Source organism: Notothenia rossii (genome assembly GCF_949606895.1).
Source record: "Notothenia rossii genome assembly, chromosome: 2".
Taxonomy (NCBI): domain Eukaryota; kingdom Metazoa; phylum Chordata; class Actinopteri; order Perciformes; family Nototheniidae; genus Notothenia; species Notothenia rossii.
Window position 1 is genome coordinate 35,122,612 of NC_136904.1, and position 18,986 is coordinate 35,141,597.

At 42.0% G+C, this 18,986-nt stretch overlaps 1 protein-coding gene across 2 annotated transcripts in view; it reads left to right on the top strand.

The window, feature by feature from the left end:
• Positions 1-18,986, top strand: part of eprs1 (glutamyl-prolyl-tRNA synthetase 1) — a 31,017-nt gene that overhangs the window by 9,824 nt on the left and 2,207 nt on the right. The window contains exons 10-33 of one of the 2 annotated variants that reach the window (XM_079666108.1): positions 981-1,214; positions 1,548-1,632; positions 1,907-1,966; positions 5,417-5,527; positions 6,434-6,570; positions 6,658-6,865; positions 6,952-7,064; positions 7,149-7,266; positions 7,728-7,946; positions 8,041-8,211; positions 8,620-8,826; positions 9,629-9,868; positions 11,034-11,246; positions 11,373-11,603; positions 11,685-11,974; positions 13,987-14,038; positions 15,279-15,488; positions 16,025-16,097; positions 16,213-16,292; positions 16,436-16,537; positions 16,957-17,112; positions 17,304-17,501; positions 18,002-18,175; positions 18,741-18,901. In XM_079666108.1, the coding sequence (XP_079522234.1) occupies positions 981-1,214; positions 1,548-1,632; positions 1,907-1,966; positions 5,417-5,527; positions 6,434-6,570; positions 6,658-6,865; positions 6,952-7,064; positions 7,149-7,266; positions 7,728-7,946; positions 8,041-8,211; positions 8,620-8,826; positions 9,629-9,868; positions 11,034-11,246; positions 11,373-11,603; positions 11,685-11,974; positions 13,987-14,038; positions 15,279-15,488; positions 16,025-16,097; positions 16,213-16,292; positions 16,436-16,537; positions 16,957-17,112; positions 17,304-17,501; positions 18,002-18,175; positions 18,741-18,901 (3,843 nt within the window). The remainder of the gene's footprint in view (positions 1-980; positions 1,215-1,547; positions 1,633-1,906; positions 1,967-5,416; positions 5,528-6,433; positions 6,571-6,657; positions 6,866-6,951; positions 7,065-7,148; positions 7,267-7,727; positions 7,947-8,040; positions 8,212-8,619; positions 8,827-9,628; positions 9,869-11,033; positions 11,247-11,372; positions 11,604-11,684; positions 11,975-13,986; positions 14,039-15,278; positions 15,489-16,024; positions 16,098-16,212; positions 16,293-16,435; positions 16,538-16,956; positions 17,113-17,303; positions 17,502-18,001; positions 18,176-18,740; positions 18,902-18,986) is intronic. The other variant, XM_079666109.1, reaches the window with a different exon arrangement.

Sequence of the window (18,986 nt, forward strand, 5' to 3'; positions counted from 1 at the left end):
CACCTGCTGCAATCAGCTGTGCACCCTCCCCGACTACACACCTGCTTTCCATCAAGCCATTTACAACGGCATATCAACGGAGGCTCCACAACCTTTCTCCGCCAGATCGTCAAGTATCAGCCGTATCTCGCGTCTCTCCTCCGGTACACAGCACCGTAGTGTGGAGCTGCATTAGGTAACGCGACATACGGCTGATACTTGCGCATTAGTTTCTGTTATGGATCAGTATCAACAGTCCTGCCAGTAACGTTACTATATTATCAATGCTACTTTAGTTATAGCCTGATATATGATAGCTAACTTTACAATGTTGTGATGTGACGTTAGCTAACATTAACTGTAGCTAACGCCGGTCACTCACCAAGATAGCTGCCCAGTTCTCCACTGGTTCTCCTCACACCACAGCTCAATTTCTCTCTGATGGCCGTTATTTCTTCTAATCCTTGGCTGCTCCTGGTCTCTTGGACGCCTAGCAGGCTCATAATTATAAGGTTGTGGTCCGTCATATGCATTCGAATATTCATGTTCAACTTCTTCTGTGTCTTCTGTGTCGAAACTAGCATTGGGATCCATGTTTATTAATACGTTACACCGGCCGCTTTCCCTCTTGTGTCCCCCGTGTTACGTCACAAGCGGGAGGTCACGTGCCGAGTCTTTTTTATGCGGAAGTGAACATTTCTTACCAAAACAACGCCAGATGTCACTGTAGTGTATATTTTTGTATATTTTTTTGAAAATCTAGTGTCTTCATCATTTTCCTACACATTTATTCACAGGTGTCTTTAACCTGGAAGTTGCTCTTTAAGTTATCTGAGAAACAAACATATTTGGCAGCCGAACGGCATCAGAAAAACACAGATCTTTAATATTAAACTGCTTTGAGAGTTAAATAAGTCCAGGCGGGGGAAACGGTACAAATAAATCAGGATATTTGCATCATATAATGAAGTATTCATCGTCGAAACCTTCCTTGCTTCCAGAGTCTACCCAACGTACGACTTTGCCTGTCCCATCGTGGACAGCTTGGAGGGTGTTACCCACGCTCTGAGGACCACCGAGTACCACGATCGTGACGAGCAGTTCTACTGGTTCATCGACGCTCTGCACCTCAGGAAGCCCTACATCTGGGAGTATGCCCGCCTCAACCTCAACAACACAGTGCTCTCCAAGAGGAAGCTCACCTGGTTCGTGGAGCAGGGATACGTCGACGGATGGTACGTTGATTTTCTTCCTGACTAATGCATTAGGTGTCTATTTCTTGTAATCTCTTGCACAATATAATTTTTTTTATTATAATTTTTTTATTGCACATTTTTGTTTAACCTCTATGTAAATATATTTCTCTTTATTTTATTTGATATTTTTCCTTTTTAAATATTCTGAAATTGAGCAACCGGCATGGGCATATATTTTTTTTCTCTCATAATCAGGAGGTCTTGTTGGTCCGTGTTGGCCAGTGTTCCTCCTCATCCTCCCTTTTAACTTTATATATTTTTTCTCTCGCAACCTTTACGTTCTTTTTTGACTTTTCTCATATCGTCTTCCAGGGATGACCCCCGCTTCCCCACTGTTAGAGGAGTCCTGAGGAGAGGGATGACTGTCGAGGGTCTGAAACAGTTCATTGCAGCACAGGTACATCACAGTCATGTTTAGAGCTGGACAGGGGAACAACCTGGCCTCCTCTCTAAAATGCTCAACTCTTCTCTTTACCTGAGCCAACAGTTTTGGACTCAGCATTTGGCACCTTTTGAAATGTAGAATTTGTGGGTTTAACATTTTTATTTCATGATGGCACACAATCTGCACAATTTCCTATTTGCAAATGTAATGAATTAAAGATTCCAATTTGTGTACAATATATTTTATTCTAATAATGTGTTTTGTTTTTTCCCCTGTGTCTTTCCAGGGTGGATCACGGTCAGTGGTGAACATGGAGTGGGACAAGATCTGGGCCTTCAATAAGAAGGTACATTTTCTACTTTGGATGTATGTTAGGGAAAGATGGAATTTAGTTATGATGAGGTCCACTGCTGGCATGGCTTCTTTCCGCTTTGCTGTTCTCATTCTGTTCGCTTTTATTTGCTACCTGGTTTCCTGCCTCATTATACCCCACCATATCAACCCCCCAATAGCACTGACAACCTCAAAAACCAGCTGCTTTTTTTTCCATGTCCCACATTTGATTTTCTTCATGTTTAGCTGTCCTCATCTTCCTCTTTCTGGACATCATTTTTGCTTCCTCTGTGTGGTCTTCCTCGCTGGCACCTGCTGCTTCATCCCAGGGTCAAGTAGAATTTGTGAAACTATTGCTTAAAAAAGTATATGAACAAAGAGAGCATTAAGCTAGGGAACACCCAAAGAAGATAGTTTGAAGTGTGAAGGTTATGCATCACTTCTGATTGGTAGAGTTGAACACAGACTCTGTGGACGCATGAGGGACAAAGTACTTTTGATTAAAACAGCTTCCAAAAGTCCTGACGTCGTTGGGGTCAGTTTGAGATTTAGGGACCAACTTTTGCTTTATATGCATGTCCAACTAACACACTCTTCTGTCAAGGCTCCAAAGTTCCTTCAGGTCAACTTGGCCCTATTTGAATTTGACGTTACAGCTGCTCATGTTTGAATGCGGTTACAAACATACTTTACAGTAGTTTGTTTGGGATAGTCTGATATTTAGCTTAAACCTCAGAGTTCACTGAACTCTGATGTGTGTGTTGGGCACAGACATTCAGATTCAGAAGAATAGCACCAACTTTTGCACCTGTGTGGCAATAGACAACTTTCTCTCTCTTCTCATCAACAAGCTTTAAGCAAATGAATGGAAAATGACGTTGCCATTATGCGTTTGAACGTATGTTGTCCTCTGGCAATTTCTGGAGCCAGTGCTAGCTACACGCATCAGAAAATGTTGGCAACACTGTCACAGCTTTTTATTTTTTACACTTCAGTTATTCCACCCTTAGCTTTTATACTACTGGGGATAGTTACCGCAAATAAATGACATTGACACTGCATTTCCTATGTTGCTCAGTGTCGCATGAAGCCAAAATGGAGCGACTGTAGATTCAGAAAGTACCCAGATCGTACGGGGCCTTTTGCCGAAAGAGCATGTGCACTCGAGTTTTCTGGGAATTTTTTGTTGGAAATACACTGATTTACAGACGTTTCTTTCCCAAGGTAAGTCAATAGGAAAAGGTATTTTTGAGCCAAGATTACGTCGCAAGTAGAACTGGAGTGTAGTACGTCCGTTTGGCCCTTACTGCCGAAAATTTGCTTCAACGACCAGCACACTTCCTGGAGGCTTAGGATAATTACAAATAGCTACCATGTAAAACTAAATTGCTTTCCTTTTTCCTGTTTTGGTTGCGCAATAATTACTTTCTGCTTGCTTTAAATAAAGCCAGATTGTACCCGGTGGTAGGCAGAATTGCATCGTTAAAAGCGAGCCTTTTTAAAATAAACATTATTTTTTAATAATAAATGGTGGAGTCAACTCTGACTTCGTAATGATAAGTTAAAGCGAAAAACTTGTCTATTTCGACTTTAAAGGAACGTTTGCTTACTGCTACCCCACAACATTGCTAGTAATTAGCCACAAGTGTATTTAGTTAATTTTGTGCCAGAAATATTTTGCAAAACAGAAGCCGAATCATCAATGGAGATATACTGATATTGATTGAATATTTAATGGTTTGTTTACAGACTCTGCTCAAGCTAAATCAGGTTTGAAGTAATCTTCATCAACACACTTCCCCAGAGTTGATGAATATAAATTCAGATAATTGGTTTCCAAGAGTGAAGGGTGGAGGTGGAAATGTAACAGACAAACAAAAACAGGAAGGTGTAACAAAGCGGTGAGGAGAAATAATGTAAAACGTTCCATTCTATGTAAATGTGTCTCTACCTCTCTCCTCTCTACCTCCTCCTTGTTCCCTCCTTGTATCCGACATTAAACAGCATCTCACTCTTCTATTTCCAAGCTGCCAATTAGCTGTCTGAAGGTACTCCTCCTCCTCCCTTCTCCTCCACCTCCTGCTCATTTTCTCCCACTCCCTTCCTGCTTCCACCATGAGCTGGTTTATCTGAAAGCTTCACTGTTTTACCAGCCAATCAACAGTTAAAAAGCGAAAGGCAGTATTCTTGTGTAGCAGGAAGTCAGAGATATTAGCTTAGCATGGGTTGAGCAGGGGAGAAACTACGAAGTCGGTTGAACTGATTGGTGAACTAGTTATCCTTAGGTTGGATTCTCTACATCTCTGAATTGGTGGATGCTAACTTGTACACATTGTTGTTGTTTTCCATTCTCCATCCTCACTGATAAACTGATGGTCTTGAAGTCTTGAGCTGAAAGTAGTGATGTGTACTTGCTTCAGTTTTCAAGACATTAGTGCCCAAAACATCAAGCTTCTGGGGGGCAAATGGAGGTGCCAATTGACTATACCGGATTCCAAACCAGTTGTGGGAGTAATTTGGGCTTCTCCAGTTAGACTGCATTGTCTATCCAGCCTGACCAAAGCATCCTGTCCACTGAAAGTGCAAACAATTTATTTAAAGAGGCCCTATTATTCTTTTTGGAGTTTCCCTTTCCTGTAGTGTGTCATGTAGGTTTTTGTGTATGTGTAAATCGTCTGCAAAGGCTAAAACCCCTGAGATTCTAATCCTTTAGTCCATTGCCTTTTTTTTTGAGAATTTTACATTTCTTTTATGTAGGATTTAAAAAGTGTTTTGCCCCTTATTGACTAAATCACAACAAATATATTAACAACATTGGAATTACCATTATGAAAAAGCATGAAAAACAAATGTTTTGGGTTAACGAGTGGCTGAGTAAACTGAGCTAGTTAACTGGTTCCATTCTATCGTGTTTTTATAAATAGGGATTATTTACTTGTATAATATCGCCACAGCAGCCTACATACTGAAAATCTGTCATCTTTTATGTCCATTGTATTTAATGGCATTCACCTTTTTGTTGTGCTCTTCTGGTATATTCTAAAGCGTATTGCGGTTGCTGGGCTGGTGTTGATCTGCTTTTGCTGGATTGTCTATTATAAATCATGCGGCATCCTTTGGCTGGTAAAATAGTGGATGAAGACTGAATCAGCAGCTCAATAAAAACTTGTTTTGCTTTTCTACGCTCGCCTGCATACGACCATGAATCACTCATGAAAGCTGCCTTTCTTTTTAATTTCTTCTTTTGCGTCTTACTTTCTATATTTATTTCTTACTGAGCTGGGTTTTTTGTATCGATTTCTGTTTTAGTTTTCAAAGAGTTTTCTTTGAATTAATTTGCATCATGTTCTGCTTTGTCCTTTCATTACTCAGCATTTTGTATGTAGAGATTATTACAAAGCTTAAGTCTGCTATTTCTTATACTCACCTGTTTGTGTGTATGTGTTGTCTTTGTGTGTGTTAGGTAATTGACCCAGTGGCTCCGAGGTTCACAGCTCTGTCCAGCTCCTATGTGGTTCCTGTCACCGTCTCAGAGGCTAAGGAGGAGATGAAGGAGATGGCCAAGCACCCCAAGGTTAGAGCGCTGTCATGCACGCGCGCACACACACACACACACACACACACACACACACACACACACACACACACACACACACACACACACACACACACACACACACACACACACACACACACACACACACACACACACACACACACACACACACACACACACACACACACACACACACACACACACACACACACACACACACACCCCCCCCCCCCCGATGTGATCACCAAATGTGTTACGGTTGTTTGTGCCTGGAAAAGATCTGATTGATAAAAAAAAATCTATTTGATACAGTGACAAAAAAGGGCAATTGTAAAAATAAAAGAAACAAATAATGAATAACTTTTTTTTTAGAAAAATCCTCAATATATTACCTCCCCATTTGACTTGCTAATTTACAAGAGTACATTTATACATTTGCCAGGAAAAATATTGAAAAGATAATTTTCAGGATATAAGCAAAATACAGAATGGAAATAACGCATATAAACACATTCCCTGTGTCACTAATGAATTTAAAAGAAAATAACACTATTGTGAGAGAAGGGACCTTACTCCTAATATGTTGTTTGGGGGGGGGGGGGGGGGGTGGGTTTGAAAGAAAACTGAAGTAAATAATTCCTGACAATGTCCCATTTAGATTGAGTACATCTGTGGATTCATTCAGACTCAAGGTCAGTTGTCATTGAATTGACTAATATGCAATGCCTTTACGTTTATATTATAAGTTTGTGATCACGAGAATATTCAAGATTTTCTCAGAAATATACGTGTTAGGTATACAAATTAAATTTAGCGTTTTTTTTTACGGACTTAAGGAGTTATTTGAGGTTATCTCACTTACTTGAGTGCCAACATTTTCTTAGTACACATGCAAGTGCTGAAGTCATTTCTGTTTCGATCCAGAACGCAGAGGTTGGCATGAAGGAGGTTTGGTACGGACCTCGCGTTCTGGTTGAAGGAGCCGATGCAGAGACCTTCTCAGAGGGAGAGATGGTCACCTTCATCAACTGGGGCAACCTCATCATCACCAAGATTAACAAGTACGAAGAGAACTGTTCAATATCGTTGTTGAGAATCACGTGGTGGTGCATTTAAAGTAACAATATGCACCTTTTCTACTTTCTCAGGGGGGCCGATGGCAAGGTCGTGTCCATGGATGCTCGCCTGAACCTGGACAACAAGGACTTCAAGAAGACGACAAAGATCACATGGCTGGCTGAAACCAACAGCGCCCCCCTGCTGCCTGCCATCTGCATAAACTACCAGCCTCTCATCTCCAAAGCCGTCATCACCAAAGAAGACGACTTCAAGGACTACATCAATGAAAACAGCAAGGTTTGTTTCTGCAATGCAAATCTCATGGCATGCGTTGCACCATTTTCCAATGTTTTCGTTTAATGTCTTACAATCACTTTTCTCAGTCGGAGGAGCAGATGCTTGGAGATCCTTGCCTGAAGTCCTGTAAGAAAGGTGATGTCATCCAGCTCCAGAGGCGGGGCTTCTATATCTGCGACCAGCCCTACGAGCCCGTAAGGTGAGGAACAGGATTTATTACTCAGTTTGAACCACCCCACAGTTCATGGAGATCACTGAGTTTAACTGAGGTTACCTTCCACAGTCCTAACAGCTGTAAGGAGAGCCCCTGTGTGCTGTTCTACATTCCTGACGGACACACCAAGGATATGCCCACTGCTGGATCTAAGGACAAGAGCAAGAGCCAGGCCCCCAGCAACACAGTGAGTACTTGGGAAGACAACCCACATTTGAATGTTTTTTAATGGATCTAGGAAACAACTGTATCCCTAATTATATCTATAAATCACAGTTGTTATCAGTGAAAAGTTCCTTTTTTAAATCATCAAATAGTAGCTACAGACCTTCACTTCAAGTCAGCTTGTTATTTAGATACGAGTGCACTGTGGTCTTTAGTTTCTGAATGTAAAATGAGTCATCTATACTGATCTAGTCTCTATTTTGGACATCAAACAGCAGTAGCAGAAATCTAATAGGGACAGTGATTGCAAGCTGGTCAAGCTAATATTGCAAATATTTAGCAAATCATTAAGAGCCCTAAGAATATATAGTCTGTGAGGTCAGATTTAAAAACACAAAGCCGCAGTCTTCGATCACAACAGGGAAGGTGTTTCAAAGCTTTAGGATCCCTCTCCTTATGTGCCTGCCTTACCTCTTATTTTAGCCTGCCTCTACCACCGCCAAGGCTGCCTCTGCCCCCGCCAAGGCTGCCTCTGCCCCCGCCAAGGCTGCCTCCGCCCCCGCCCCTGCACCTGCCTCATCTTCAGCCGGTGATATATTCTCAAGCATTTTAGCACAAGGTGAAGCTGTACGTCAGCTTAAGGTTGCCAAAGCTCCTAAAGAGGAAGTGGACAAGGCGGTTCAGCAGCTGCTTTCCCTAAAGGTATGTCAGCTGTAATAAAAATAAATTAAACCTGATGGAGAGTGTTATCTATGCAAATGGTGTGGAAACTCATTGTAACCGTCTCTCTGTCCAGGCACAGTTTAAGCAGCAGACAGGAACAGACTACAAGCCAGGCATGGCTCCTCCCACATCTGCTGCAGCTCCGCCCACCACTGCAACAAACTCCGCCTCCTCCTGTCCACTAACCCGCGTCAACCAGCAGGGAGAGCTGGTCAGGAAACTGAAGGCAGAGAAGGCATCTAAGGTACGATGCTTATATTTTCCCCATCCTACTGTCCTGTCGCTGTTCATGTCCTCATCTGTGAATCAGCACTCTCGTCAAGTCTTCTTTCCGTCTTCCTGAGTAATTTGTTTAAAGCTTTCTCGTGTCCTCATTTGTTGAAAAGCATGGTCTTGCGTCCAAATTTCGTTCTGCGTTGTTGCTCGCTACTTGTGTCCCAAATGATTTGTACAGTCATTGTTCGTGTCCCCATCGTTGACTGTGTCCCATCCATTGCCCGTGTCCCATCCGTTGCCCGTGTCCCATCCATTGCCCGTGTCCCATTCCATTGTTCGTGTCCCCTCCATTGGTCATGTCTGCACGTTGTCTGCATGCCAGTAAAGTTTATCCATCACTACCTGCAACAATGAGCTGGTTTCTTGATGATATCAGGACCAGATTGATGCTGCGGTGAAGCAGCTCCTCGCTCTCAAGGCAGAGTTTAAACAGCTGACCGGTCAGGATTACAAACCTGGGATGGCCCCTCCCTCCCCTGCTCCTGCGACCACCCCCTCCTCTTCCTCTTCCTCGGGCGTGTATGAGCGCGTTTCTCAACAGGGGGAAGTTGTGAGGAAACTGAAGTCTGAAAAAGCCCCCAAGGTATTCTGATGAAACATTGCACATGGTATTCATGTAGTGAAAAAATCAGAAAACACAGCCCAAAGAACATTTGAGAGTATCTGTGTGATGCTGCAAGTAGCTATTTATTGTCACTTATCACGGGTAATTCAATACTCGTACAAATAAAACATTGAATACATATGTCTAACACATTGATACCAGACTATTCAATTTCTGGAGTGAATAATCGAGCGTATGATCTTACTAAGAGTAATGAGGTCCTTCATAGTTTTCTGCACAGATGAACAGTTTTGGGTTATTTCACATAAGCGATAACAGTATTTTTCATTTTCTGTGCTTTCTCACTGGTTTAAAGTGTTTGTTAAAGACGGGTGATGTTACATGCATTTATACAGAAATCGGCATTTAGTTGAATGGTCAATACTCATCACATTTCTGACCTTGACATTAGGCAGATTAGATTTGTGAATTTTCATTAAAAAAAAACGTTGACTCTGATTCCACCAGTTGCAGTGACAAAAGCTGCGGCTGTTTGCTGTGTTTAAGTTGTAATATGTTGCATTTCATTATTATATTATAGGATGAATTAAAAAGACATAGTTGAATAAGTTAGAGAGCCAAACAATTGTTAGAACAAGGGTCAAGAGTGCATAAATACATTTATGGGAAAAAAATTGGCTTTACAGTTTTATGCTGAAAACGTCATGTCATTTTGACCCAGTGCTTATGTTAGCTGTGCTGAAGAAGTGTTAACCCATCAGAGGCTCCTAATTATGAAAACATGAACTGATTCACAGCATCCTTTTCCGTGTGTCCCCAGGATCAGGTGGATGCATCAGTCAAACAGCTGCTGGTCCTGAAGGCCGAATACAAAGAGGCCACAGGCCAGGACTACAAGCCTGGAGCAGCCCCTGCCCAGAAAGTCTCCGCCCCCGCCCCTGCTCAAAAAGCCCCCGCACCAGTCCTGAGCAGCTCTGCTCCTGCTGCCTCCAGCCTCTTTGAGAGGGTCTCTGAGCAGGGAGAAGTGGTCAGGAAACTGAAGGTTGAAAAGGCCTCAAAGGTGAGAGAGTGACTAATGTATCACAACTACTAAGTTGTTGCTGGCTATCGATCAGGATTGTTCTAATAGTAATGATGTCCTCCATAGCTTTCTGTCACAGTTGAACTGTTATTTCACTTCAGACATAACAGTATTTTCCAGAGGTGTGGACTCGAGTCACATGACTTGACTCGAGTCGGACTCAGGTCGCATATTTTTGGACTTGAGATTTGCTTCACTAACATTGATAAAAGACTTGACTTTGACTTGGCATCCATGACTTGAGACTTGACTTAAGCTTGAGACAGATGACTTGAAAGGACTTGACTTTTTTAAATTAAATATTTGCGTCTGTTTTTGTATTGAGATATGACTTTCTTGACGTGAGCAATGACTTGACTTGACTTGCTTGACTCTCACCAAAGTGACTTGGGACTTGCTTGATACTTGTAGGTCAAGACTTGAAACTTGCTCATGACTTCCACATGTAGGACTTACTCCCACCTCTGGTATTTTCTCTCCGTGCTTTTCTCACTGGTAAAAGTGGGTTGAACTTAAAAGGTGATGTTACGTTTATGCATAAATAAGCATTAAGCTGATTGGTCAAACTCACAAATAACACCCAGACTGACATTAAGCAGGTTTGATTTGAGAGTTTCTTTAAAAGGTTGTCTTTCTCTACTTTGATTATTGCCTAATAAGTTACGGCAGACTACTGAACTGCAGGTAAGAATGACTGGTCTAATTGACCTGCAATCCCCAGCTATACTCTTCTGTGCTACAATCAGACATTTCTGATGTTTCCCAGATCAAAATAACGTTTGACTCTGATTCCACCACCCACTGTGACTAATGCTGGGGATCTTTGCGGTTTCTGAGTTGCAATATGTTGAATTTAGATATTAAAGGAAAATGCAAAAGGGAATACCAAAGATGGTTAGCACAGGGGTTAAAAGTGTGTATACAAAAAGTAAATGTACAATAAACATTATTAGGTCTTAACCCTTTAGTCTGAAAATAGATCTGATAGAGCTATAAGACGTTATGCTTAAATAATTGATTATATTCATAAGTACATGTCATTTTGGCCCAGTGCTTATGTTAGTAGTGTTCTTACAACCCATCAGAGGCTCCTAATTATGAAAACATGAACTGATTCACAGCATCCTTGTCCGTGTGTCCCCAGGATCAGGTGGATGCAGCAGTCAAACAGCTGCTGGTCCTGAAAGCCGAATACAAAGAGGCCACAGGCCAGGACTACAAGCCTGGAGCAGCCCCTGTCCAAAAAGCCCCCGCCCCAGTCCAGAGCAGCTCTGCTCCTGCTGCCTCCGGCCTCTATGAGAAGGTTTCTGAGCAGGGAGAAGTGGTCAGGAAACTGAAGGTTGAAAAGGCCTCAAAGGTGAGACCATAACTGCCATAATAATCCACCAGCAGTGTACCAGAGTTTTTTTTAAATTGTAGAATTGACCTCGACTGTCTCTGCGGTGATGACTAAATATTTTGCTTGTTGCTGGCTGTTGATCAGGATCAGGTCGATGCAGCGGTGAAGCAGCTGCTGCTTCTAAAGGCGGAGTATAAGCAGCAGACCGGACAGGACTACAAACTGGGAGCACAAGCCCCTGCTAGCAAAGCCCAGACTCCGCCCAGCGCTCCCTCCACCCAGGCCGGCTCCCAACCACAGGCCCAGGAACTGTTTTCACAGGTGTCACAACAGGGAGAGCTAGTGAGGAAGCTGAAGACCGAGAAGGCCCCCAAGGTAAGGCTACACTTACAGATTAGGGTTAAATAGAACTAGGACTGGAGATGGATGAAAATGATGACTTTCCCTCTGTTTCAGGACCAGGTGGATGCAGTCGTGAAGGCTCTGCTTGACCTGAAGAGCCAGTACAAGACGCTCACAGGACAGGATTACAAACCAGTGGCTGCTGCCGGAGCCACAGGAGGAGAGGACAAGAATCGCAAGGAGAGGGAGAACAAGTCTGAGAAACAGGGAGGAGGAGGAGGAGGAGGAGGAGGAGGAGGAGGGAAGAAGGGTAAAGGAGACAAAGGTGGCCAAGGAAAGGAGGCAGCAGCAGCAGGAGGAGGAGCAGGAGGAGGAGAGGGTCAAGGACCTAAGAAACAAACACGGTGAGAGACTGTGAACTAACATAAGAGGAGAGAGGTTAAGAAATAATTAAACAAGTTTTCCCTTCCTCAGGTAGCTTCCGTAATTTCAAGTTGTTGTCTGATTTATGATAATTGTACAACAATTACTGTAAACATAATTTGAAGGATACTGAGGAACAAATTGTTATTTTACTTTTTGCATCTGAAGTAAACTTTCCTACTTTGTACTGTTTCTTTGAGTGTCTCTCTGTAAATGCAGATGTGTTCCCAAATTCCAATTTATTATCGCTAACCATAGTTAGACAATTTCTTCCTCATCCCACACGTGGAGCAATGCTCTGTACACTGAAGTTAGATGTATGGCAAGATCATATTCTGTTGCTGTTGGTTGGCTGAAAAGTATTTGGCTGGAGGAGGAGCCAATTAAAAAATCTTATACTTGAATGTCTTCTCAGAATTCTGTTTTGGGCATGTGATAGCTGGTTGAATGAGATTCTTCCTTGGAGGGATACATTGTTGTTTATAGAGGTGTTAACACACTTAACATTAGGATTATGGGAAAAACCGGCACAGCATGTATAGGTTTATTATGTGTGTCAATGTTTTATCTAACACTAAGTATAAATCTTTTTAAAATATATAAGTATTTATATTTAAACACAAATTGCACTGTTTACTCATTAGATAAAACAGATGTTAACAAATTTGTGGTTGAAAACGGGTAATAAATCGCAATATATTCTCTCGCAAAGCTCAGAAAATCACAACATTTTTAAAATGGCAATCATTTACTTTGGGGACTTCCACTCCCACATACCGTGTAGTAACTATCTGTTGATGGATATATTTGTATTTGTACACCTTACAATGCCATGAGTTGTTGGTCTTAGTCTTTAAACAAATACTAGAGCGGTGACACATTGTCGGGACATACTTTGATGTTTTTACTCGGACACTGAAGATGGAAGCACAACCCTCTGCTACTGTAGCTTTTTGTATTCAGACTTGGTGAGTTCTAAATGGTGGGTGTGTTTTTCATCTGCTTGATCAGTGCTTGTAGTCTGCTGTTAGCTTTTAGAAGGAAATTGGATCTCTCCAATGATAGTGCTGCACTGCTAATATGTATAAATATCTATTTTGCATGGTTTTCTATCCATAGTAAGTACGGAATGAATCGGCACCCTTAAACCCTGCTGACGATGAAAAGGTTTTGTTATTAGATGCAAAAAGTATAATAAAAAGTTCTGTTCCTCAGATAAAGATTTATAATCATGATCACAAGATGACCCAAATATCTCCTTTTTGTCCGTTAGCAGACGGTTTGCTGGATTTATAGCTACGGATCTGAGCTTTGAGTTGCACAGTTGGCTGGGAATGTGTGTGTTTCTGTGTGTGTTTTTATTTTTAATGTATTATTTTATTATGATTTTAAACAAGGAAGAGTTCATGTCCTAAAATCATAGACATCCCCCACCTCCCTCGTTGAAACACCTCCATTGGGACACCTTTGTTTACTTGGTGACATGATAACATCACAATGTAACACTCATGATTCTATTGGCTAAGCACAAACACAATGTACGTGATAGACTAAGGGGCGGGACATCTCTAAGTCGTTGACCATCTCAAGCCGGCCAGCTAACCAATCAGAGCAGACTGGGCTATTGATTCAATTGTGCAGCATGCATGGATGTGTGTTTTGTGAGAATTGTGTTGATGCACTGAGTGGTATATTTATATATATATACACTTATATCTCACTAATCACTCACTCCTGATATTTCTGTTTGTGTTGTTGTAATTTCCCAGAATGCTCTGCCACTGTATTTAGAAACCACTACCTTAAATTTGACACATAACTGTTTCAGCAATAAGATAATTAAACTGTGAAGAAATCCCTGATACAGTAAAACAGACAGTCTTTGGTTCAAAAATGCCTTTTTACCCCACATAAACACAAGTAATGTGTTATTGTCGTGTTTTGGACCTCTTGCCCTCTTGGTTTGCTAACTTGGCTCTCTGTTTCCTAACAGGTTGGGCTTGGAGACCAAGAAAGAGGACAACCTTTCTGACTGGTACTCTCAGGTGAGTGACTCCAATCTAAAATGTTTCTACTTTACATTACATTACATTACATTACATTACATTGCATTTAGCTGACGCTTTTATCCAAGGCGACTTACAATAAGTGCATTCGACCAGGAAGATACAACCTTGAAGAAAACAGAATCATATAAGTACATCAGGTTTCATAGAGCCAAACATTTCAAGTGCTACTCAACTGGCTTTAGATAAGCCAGTCCTTTATTAGTATATAAGTGCTTTGTTAGTAATTCAATCGCTCGAAGTGGAGTCGAAAGAGATGAGTTTTCAGTCGTCGCCGGAAGATGTGTAAGCTTTCTGCTGTCCTGATTTCAATGGGGAGCTCATTCCACCATTTTGGAGCCAGGATAGCAAACCCACATGTTTTTGCTGATGGGAACTTGAGTCCCCCTCGCAGTGCGGGTGCAGCGAGCTGTTTGGCTGATGCAGAGCGTAGTGCACGTGCTGGGGTGTACGGTTTAACCATGTCCTGGATGTAGGAAGGACCAGATCCATTCGCAGCATGGTACGCAAGTACCATTGTTTTGAAGTGGATTCTAGCAGTTACCGGAAGCCAGTGAAGGGAGCGGAGGAGCGGCGTGGTGGGGGAACATTTTGGAAGGTTGAAGACCAGACAAGCTGCTGCATTCTGGATGAGCTGCAGAGGTCAGATGGCACATGCAGTTAGACCAGCCAGGAGGGAGTTGCAGTAGTCTAGGCGTGAGATGACGAGAGCCTGGACCAGAACCTGCGTTGTTTTCTGGGTCAGCTGGGGACGTATCCTCCTGATGTTTTAAAGCGTGTATCTGCAGCAGGGGGTTGTAGCAGCGATGTTTTTAGTGAAGGACAGTTTGTTATCTAGGATCACACCCAGATTCCTTGCAGTCTGAGTCGGGGAAACAACAGAGGTGCCGATGTTGATTGTTAAGTCAAGAGTGGGACAATCTTTTCCCGGAAGAAAAAGCAGTTCAGTCTTGTCAAGGTTGAGCTTGAGGTGATGAGCAGATATCCACTGAGAGATGTCTGCTAGACAAGCAGAGATGCGTGCGACGACATGGGTCTCTGAGCGGGGAAAGGACAGAATTAATTGGGTGTCGTCAGCGTAGCAGTGGTATGAAAAACCATGCGGGCTAATGACTGATCCGGGCGAGTTTGTGTACTTCCAGTAAAGCCATTCAAAACAATAAATTGCTCTTATTTTTTTAAATGCCTTTTTTGTTCTAACACTGCCCTTCCCCTGCAGGTCATCACTAAGGCAGAGATGATTGAGTACTACGATGTGAGCGGCTGCTATGTGCTGCGGCCCTGGTCTTATTCCATCTGGCAGACCATCCAAGCCTTCTTTGACGCGGAGATCAAGAAACTGGGTGTGGAGAACTGCTACTTCCCCATGTTTGTGTCTCAGGCCGCTCTGGAGAAGGAAAAATCCCACATTGAAGACTTCGCTCCAGAGGTAAAAGGAACTCCCAGGGAAGAAAATCAACACAATAGAGGGAGAAGGGATGGAAATAACAATACGAGGAATTTACTTAACGGACTCAAGAAGATAATGCATATAGCTGAATAATGGATGAATAAGTGGTAGCCTGTTGCAGCAGCGAAGTCAGATCCAAATGCATATCCTCCCTCATTGAAGTCAAAGCCCATAAGAATTGACAGCAAAGAGAGACTCAAATGAACTTGTACTGTGTAAAGTGTAATTCACCCAAAAGATGATTTAGGAATATTTAATCTTAAGCATTTGACAAACGTTCAAACAATAATAATCTTATAAAAGTCAAATGGCTCATACATTATGTTTTTTTTGTTATATATTTTGTATTTTATAGATGTATGTACATTTGCATATATTTACTTTTTATTTTATTGAATCTTTATTTCTTGCAATTCCGTTTTAACAATGCTACTATAAAAAACTATCCTAATTTGGGAACAATAGAGTAAATCTAATCTAATTATTTATCAGTGATTATTTTTTATCTTTCTCAGGTTGCCTGGGTTACGCGGTCAGGAAACACTGAGCTGGCAGAGCCCATTGCGGTCAGACCCACCAGTGAGACAGGTCTGTAACACAGCCTTTTAAGACTGTACAATATGAAATATCTTTAATTGAGTTTTTAACACAATGATAGTCCTGGTTTTGCTAACTGGTATGAACCTGTGCTTCTTTGCCTCAGTGATGTACCCCGCCTTCGCCAAATGGGTCCAGTCCCACAGAGACCTGCCCATCAAACTCAACCAGTGGTGTAACGTTGTGGTGAGTATCCTCCTCCTGTCACGTGTGCCCCATTCGTATCTGCAGTTTCTATTCCATACCTCTTTGTTTACCTCTGTATTTTGGTACACAGAAGAAGCATTCTTCTCTTTTCTCACCTGTTGCTTCCTTATTTTCTTCTCCAGAGGTGGGAGTTCAAACACCCCCAGCCTTTCCTGAGGACAAGAGAGTTCCTATGGCAGGAGGGACACACAGCTTTCGCCACCAAAGAGGAGGCAACTGAGGAGGTAAGCGCCTGCTAACAATGCATTACGTTTAAAGAGGACATATATTATGCAAATGTTCAGGTTCATATTAGTATTTTGTGCTTCTACTGTGACATGTCTCCATGCTTTAACGTTCAAAAAGGTTTGTTTTTTTCTGCCTGTGCTGCAGCACCTCTTTTCACCCTCTGTCTGAAACCATGGAAGAGAAACTCACTCTGGAGGGAACTTTAGAGTTTAGCCTTTGCAGACCATTTACATCCACACACACGACAGGGAAGGAAAAATAGCAAAATAGGATCCCTTTGACCAAAAATAAATACAAATGTATGTTTCCATGATGAGATGCCTATTACAGTACCAGTAGTTTACAGTACCAAAATGAGTGTAAAAGGACTACAAAACGAATAGTGCTTGTGTGCTTTACATTTTTGTATTTGTAGGTGCTCCAAATCCTGGATCTGTACGCCAGGGTGTATGAAGAGCTGATGGCCATCCCCGTGGTGAAGGGCAGGAAGACGGAGAAGGAGAAGTTTGCAGGAGGAGATTACACCACCACTGTGGAGGCCTTCATCTCTGCCAGCGGCCGCGCCATTCAGGTACAGCTGGATCACTTCATTTAATCCTGTTTTACACCATGGCCATCACAATATAAAAGTTATCTTTCTATAATGACAAGCAAAGAAACCAAACATGATTCACACAGTCATTGATGGTTAGAGTTGGTTTTAGAACATTGCACTGTAAAAAAGAACATGAAGTAATTGTTGCTCCGTCATTGCCTTCTCAGGGTGCTACATCTCACCATCTTGGTCAGAACTTCGCCAAGATGTTCGAGATCACGTTTGAGGACCCCAAGAGGCCAGGTGAGAAACAGCTGGTTTACCAGAACTCCTGGGGAATCACGACCAGGACCATCGGTGTCCTCACCATGGTGCACGGAGACAACATGGGACTCGTTCTGCCCCCCAAAGTGGCCTGCCTCCAGGTAGACACACATTCTCACACAGACACATGGAGAGACAGTTATTATAATGTGTTTTTGATGTATACGTATTTTATTTAAAGGCTATACTCACACTTTTCTAGCCTTGTTTATACCTCTAAGGTATACTTTTTTATTATTTTGATTGAGTTAGTTTTCCATCTGTAATCATGTCGGACATTCGTCTTTGGAGAGGAAAGGGAGAGAGTGATTTATATTCCTTTGGAGTTACTCTTTTGGTGTCTTATCATCCCAAGCATCAAAGACTGTTGCATGCAGTAGATAAACTTGTTGGAGAATGCGTTGACTGACAATTTTGTAAAGGCATACCCCTGAAGTAACCTGCTTTTTTTTAACTAATTCTTAGATTTTCACAAAGGAATATATGAAGAACAATCCCCTTGCTAGAGTAAACATTCAATTTATGATACAAACAAAACTGGTACTTACAAGCAAAACAAGTATAAAGCTCTGTATTTGTAACTTTTTCTTCTCTGATCCAGATTGTCATCATCCCATGTGGGCTCACTGTCTCGCTGCCGGAGCAGGACAAGGAGGCTGTGTTGGCCCAGTGCTCGAAGTACCTGAGCAGGCTGCTGGCTGCAGGCGTCAGGGTGAAGAGTGACTTCCGGGACAACTACTCCCCAGGGTGGAAGTTCAACCACTGGGAGCTCAAGGTTAGAAATAATTACATCAGAAAAGTGTTAGTCTTAGTGAAGGAAATCTTTACCTAAAGGCCCAGGACCCCCACACACATATAACAACAAAGAATATAACACCCCTGTTGGGCAATTGTACTTATGTGCAATATATATATATATATGATGCTTCATAATTATTCTTATTCTTATTATTACCCACTGCTGTCCCTTAATTAGACAATTTAACTTGTGTAATAAATCTGTAAATAACTGTGCAATATATAATTCCACTTTGAATATTATCTTCTGGATGCTATCACACTATTCCATACATGCTACACAGATTTGTTTACAATACTGTTACTAGATGTGTAATTTGTTAATTGTAATTTGTGTAGTTTCTATTTTTGTCTTTTATTCTTAATTAATATCAAGCTATCTTTGGCTCTTTACTTGCTGTAACAATGCATATTTCCCCTCTGTGGGACAAATAAGGGTATTCTAATTCTGACATTTAATATTAGACTACATATGAAATATAACGTGATTGCTGTAAAGGCTTTATAATGACACACTGTTTTAATCTGTGTCCCTCCTCCAGGGCGTTCCTATCCGTCTGGAGGTGGGTCCTAAAGACATGCAGCAGCGTCAGTGTGTCGCCGTGAGGAGAGACTCGGGCGCCAAGGTGACGATTCCAGAGGCCGAGGTGGAGAAGAAGCTGGTGGCCATGTTGGAAGACATCCAGAGCAGCCTGTTCAAGAAGTGAGACGCAGCACTACACACCAGGGTCTTTTCTATAATGTCTCACCTACAGAAGGACATTTTTGAAGTGGTCCATCAGCATCTT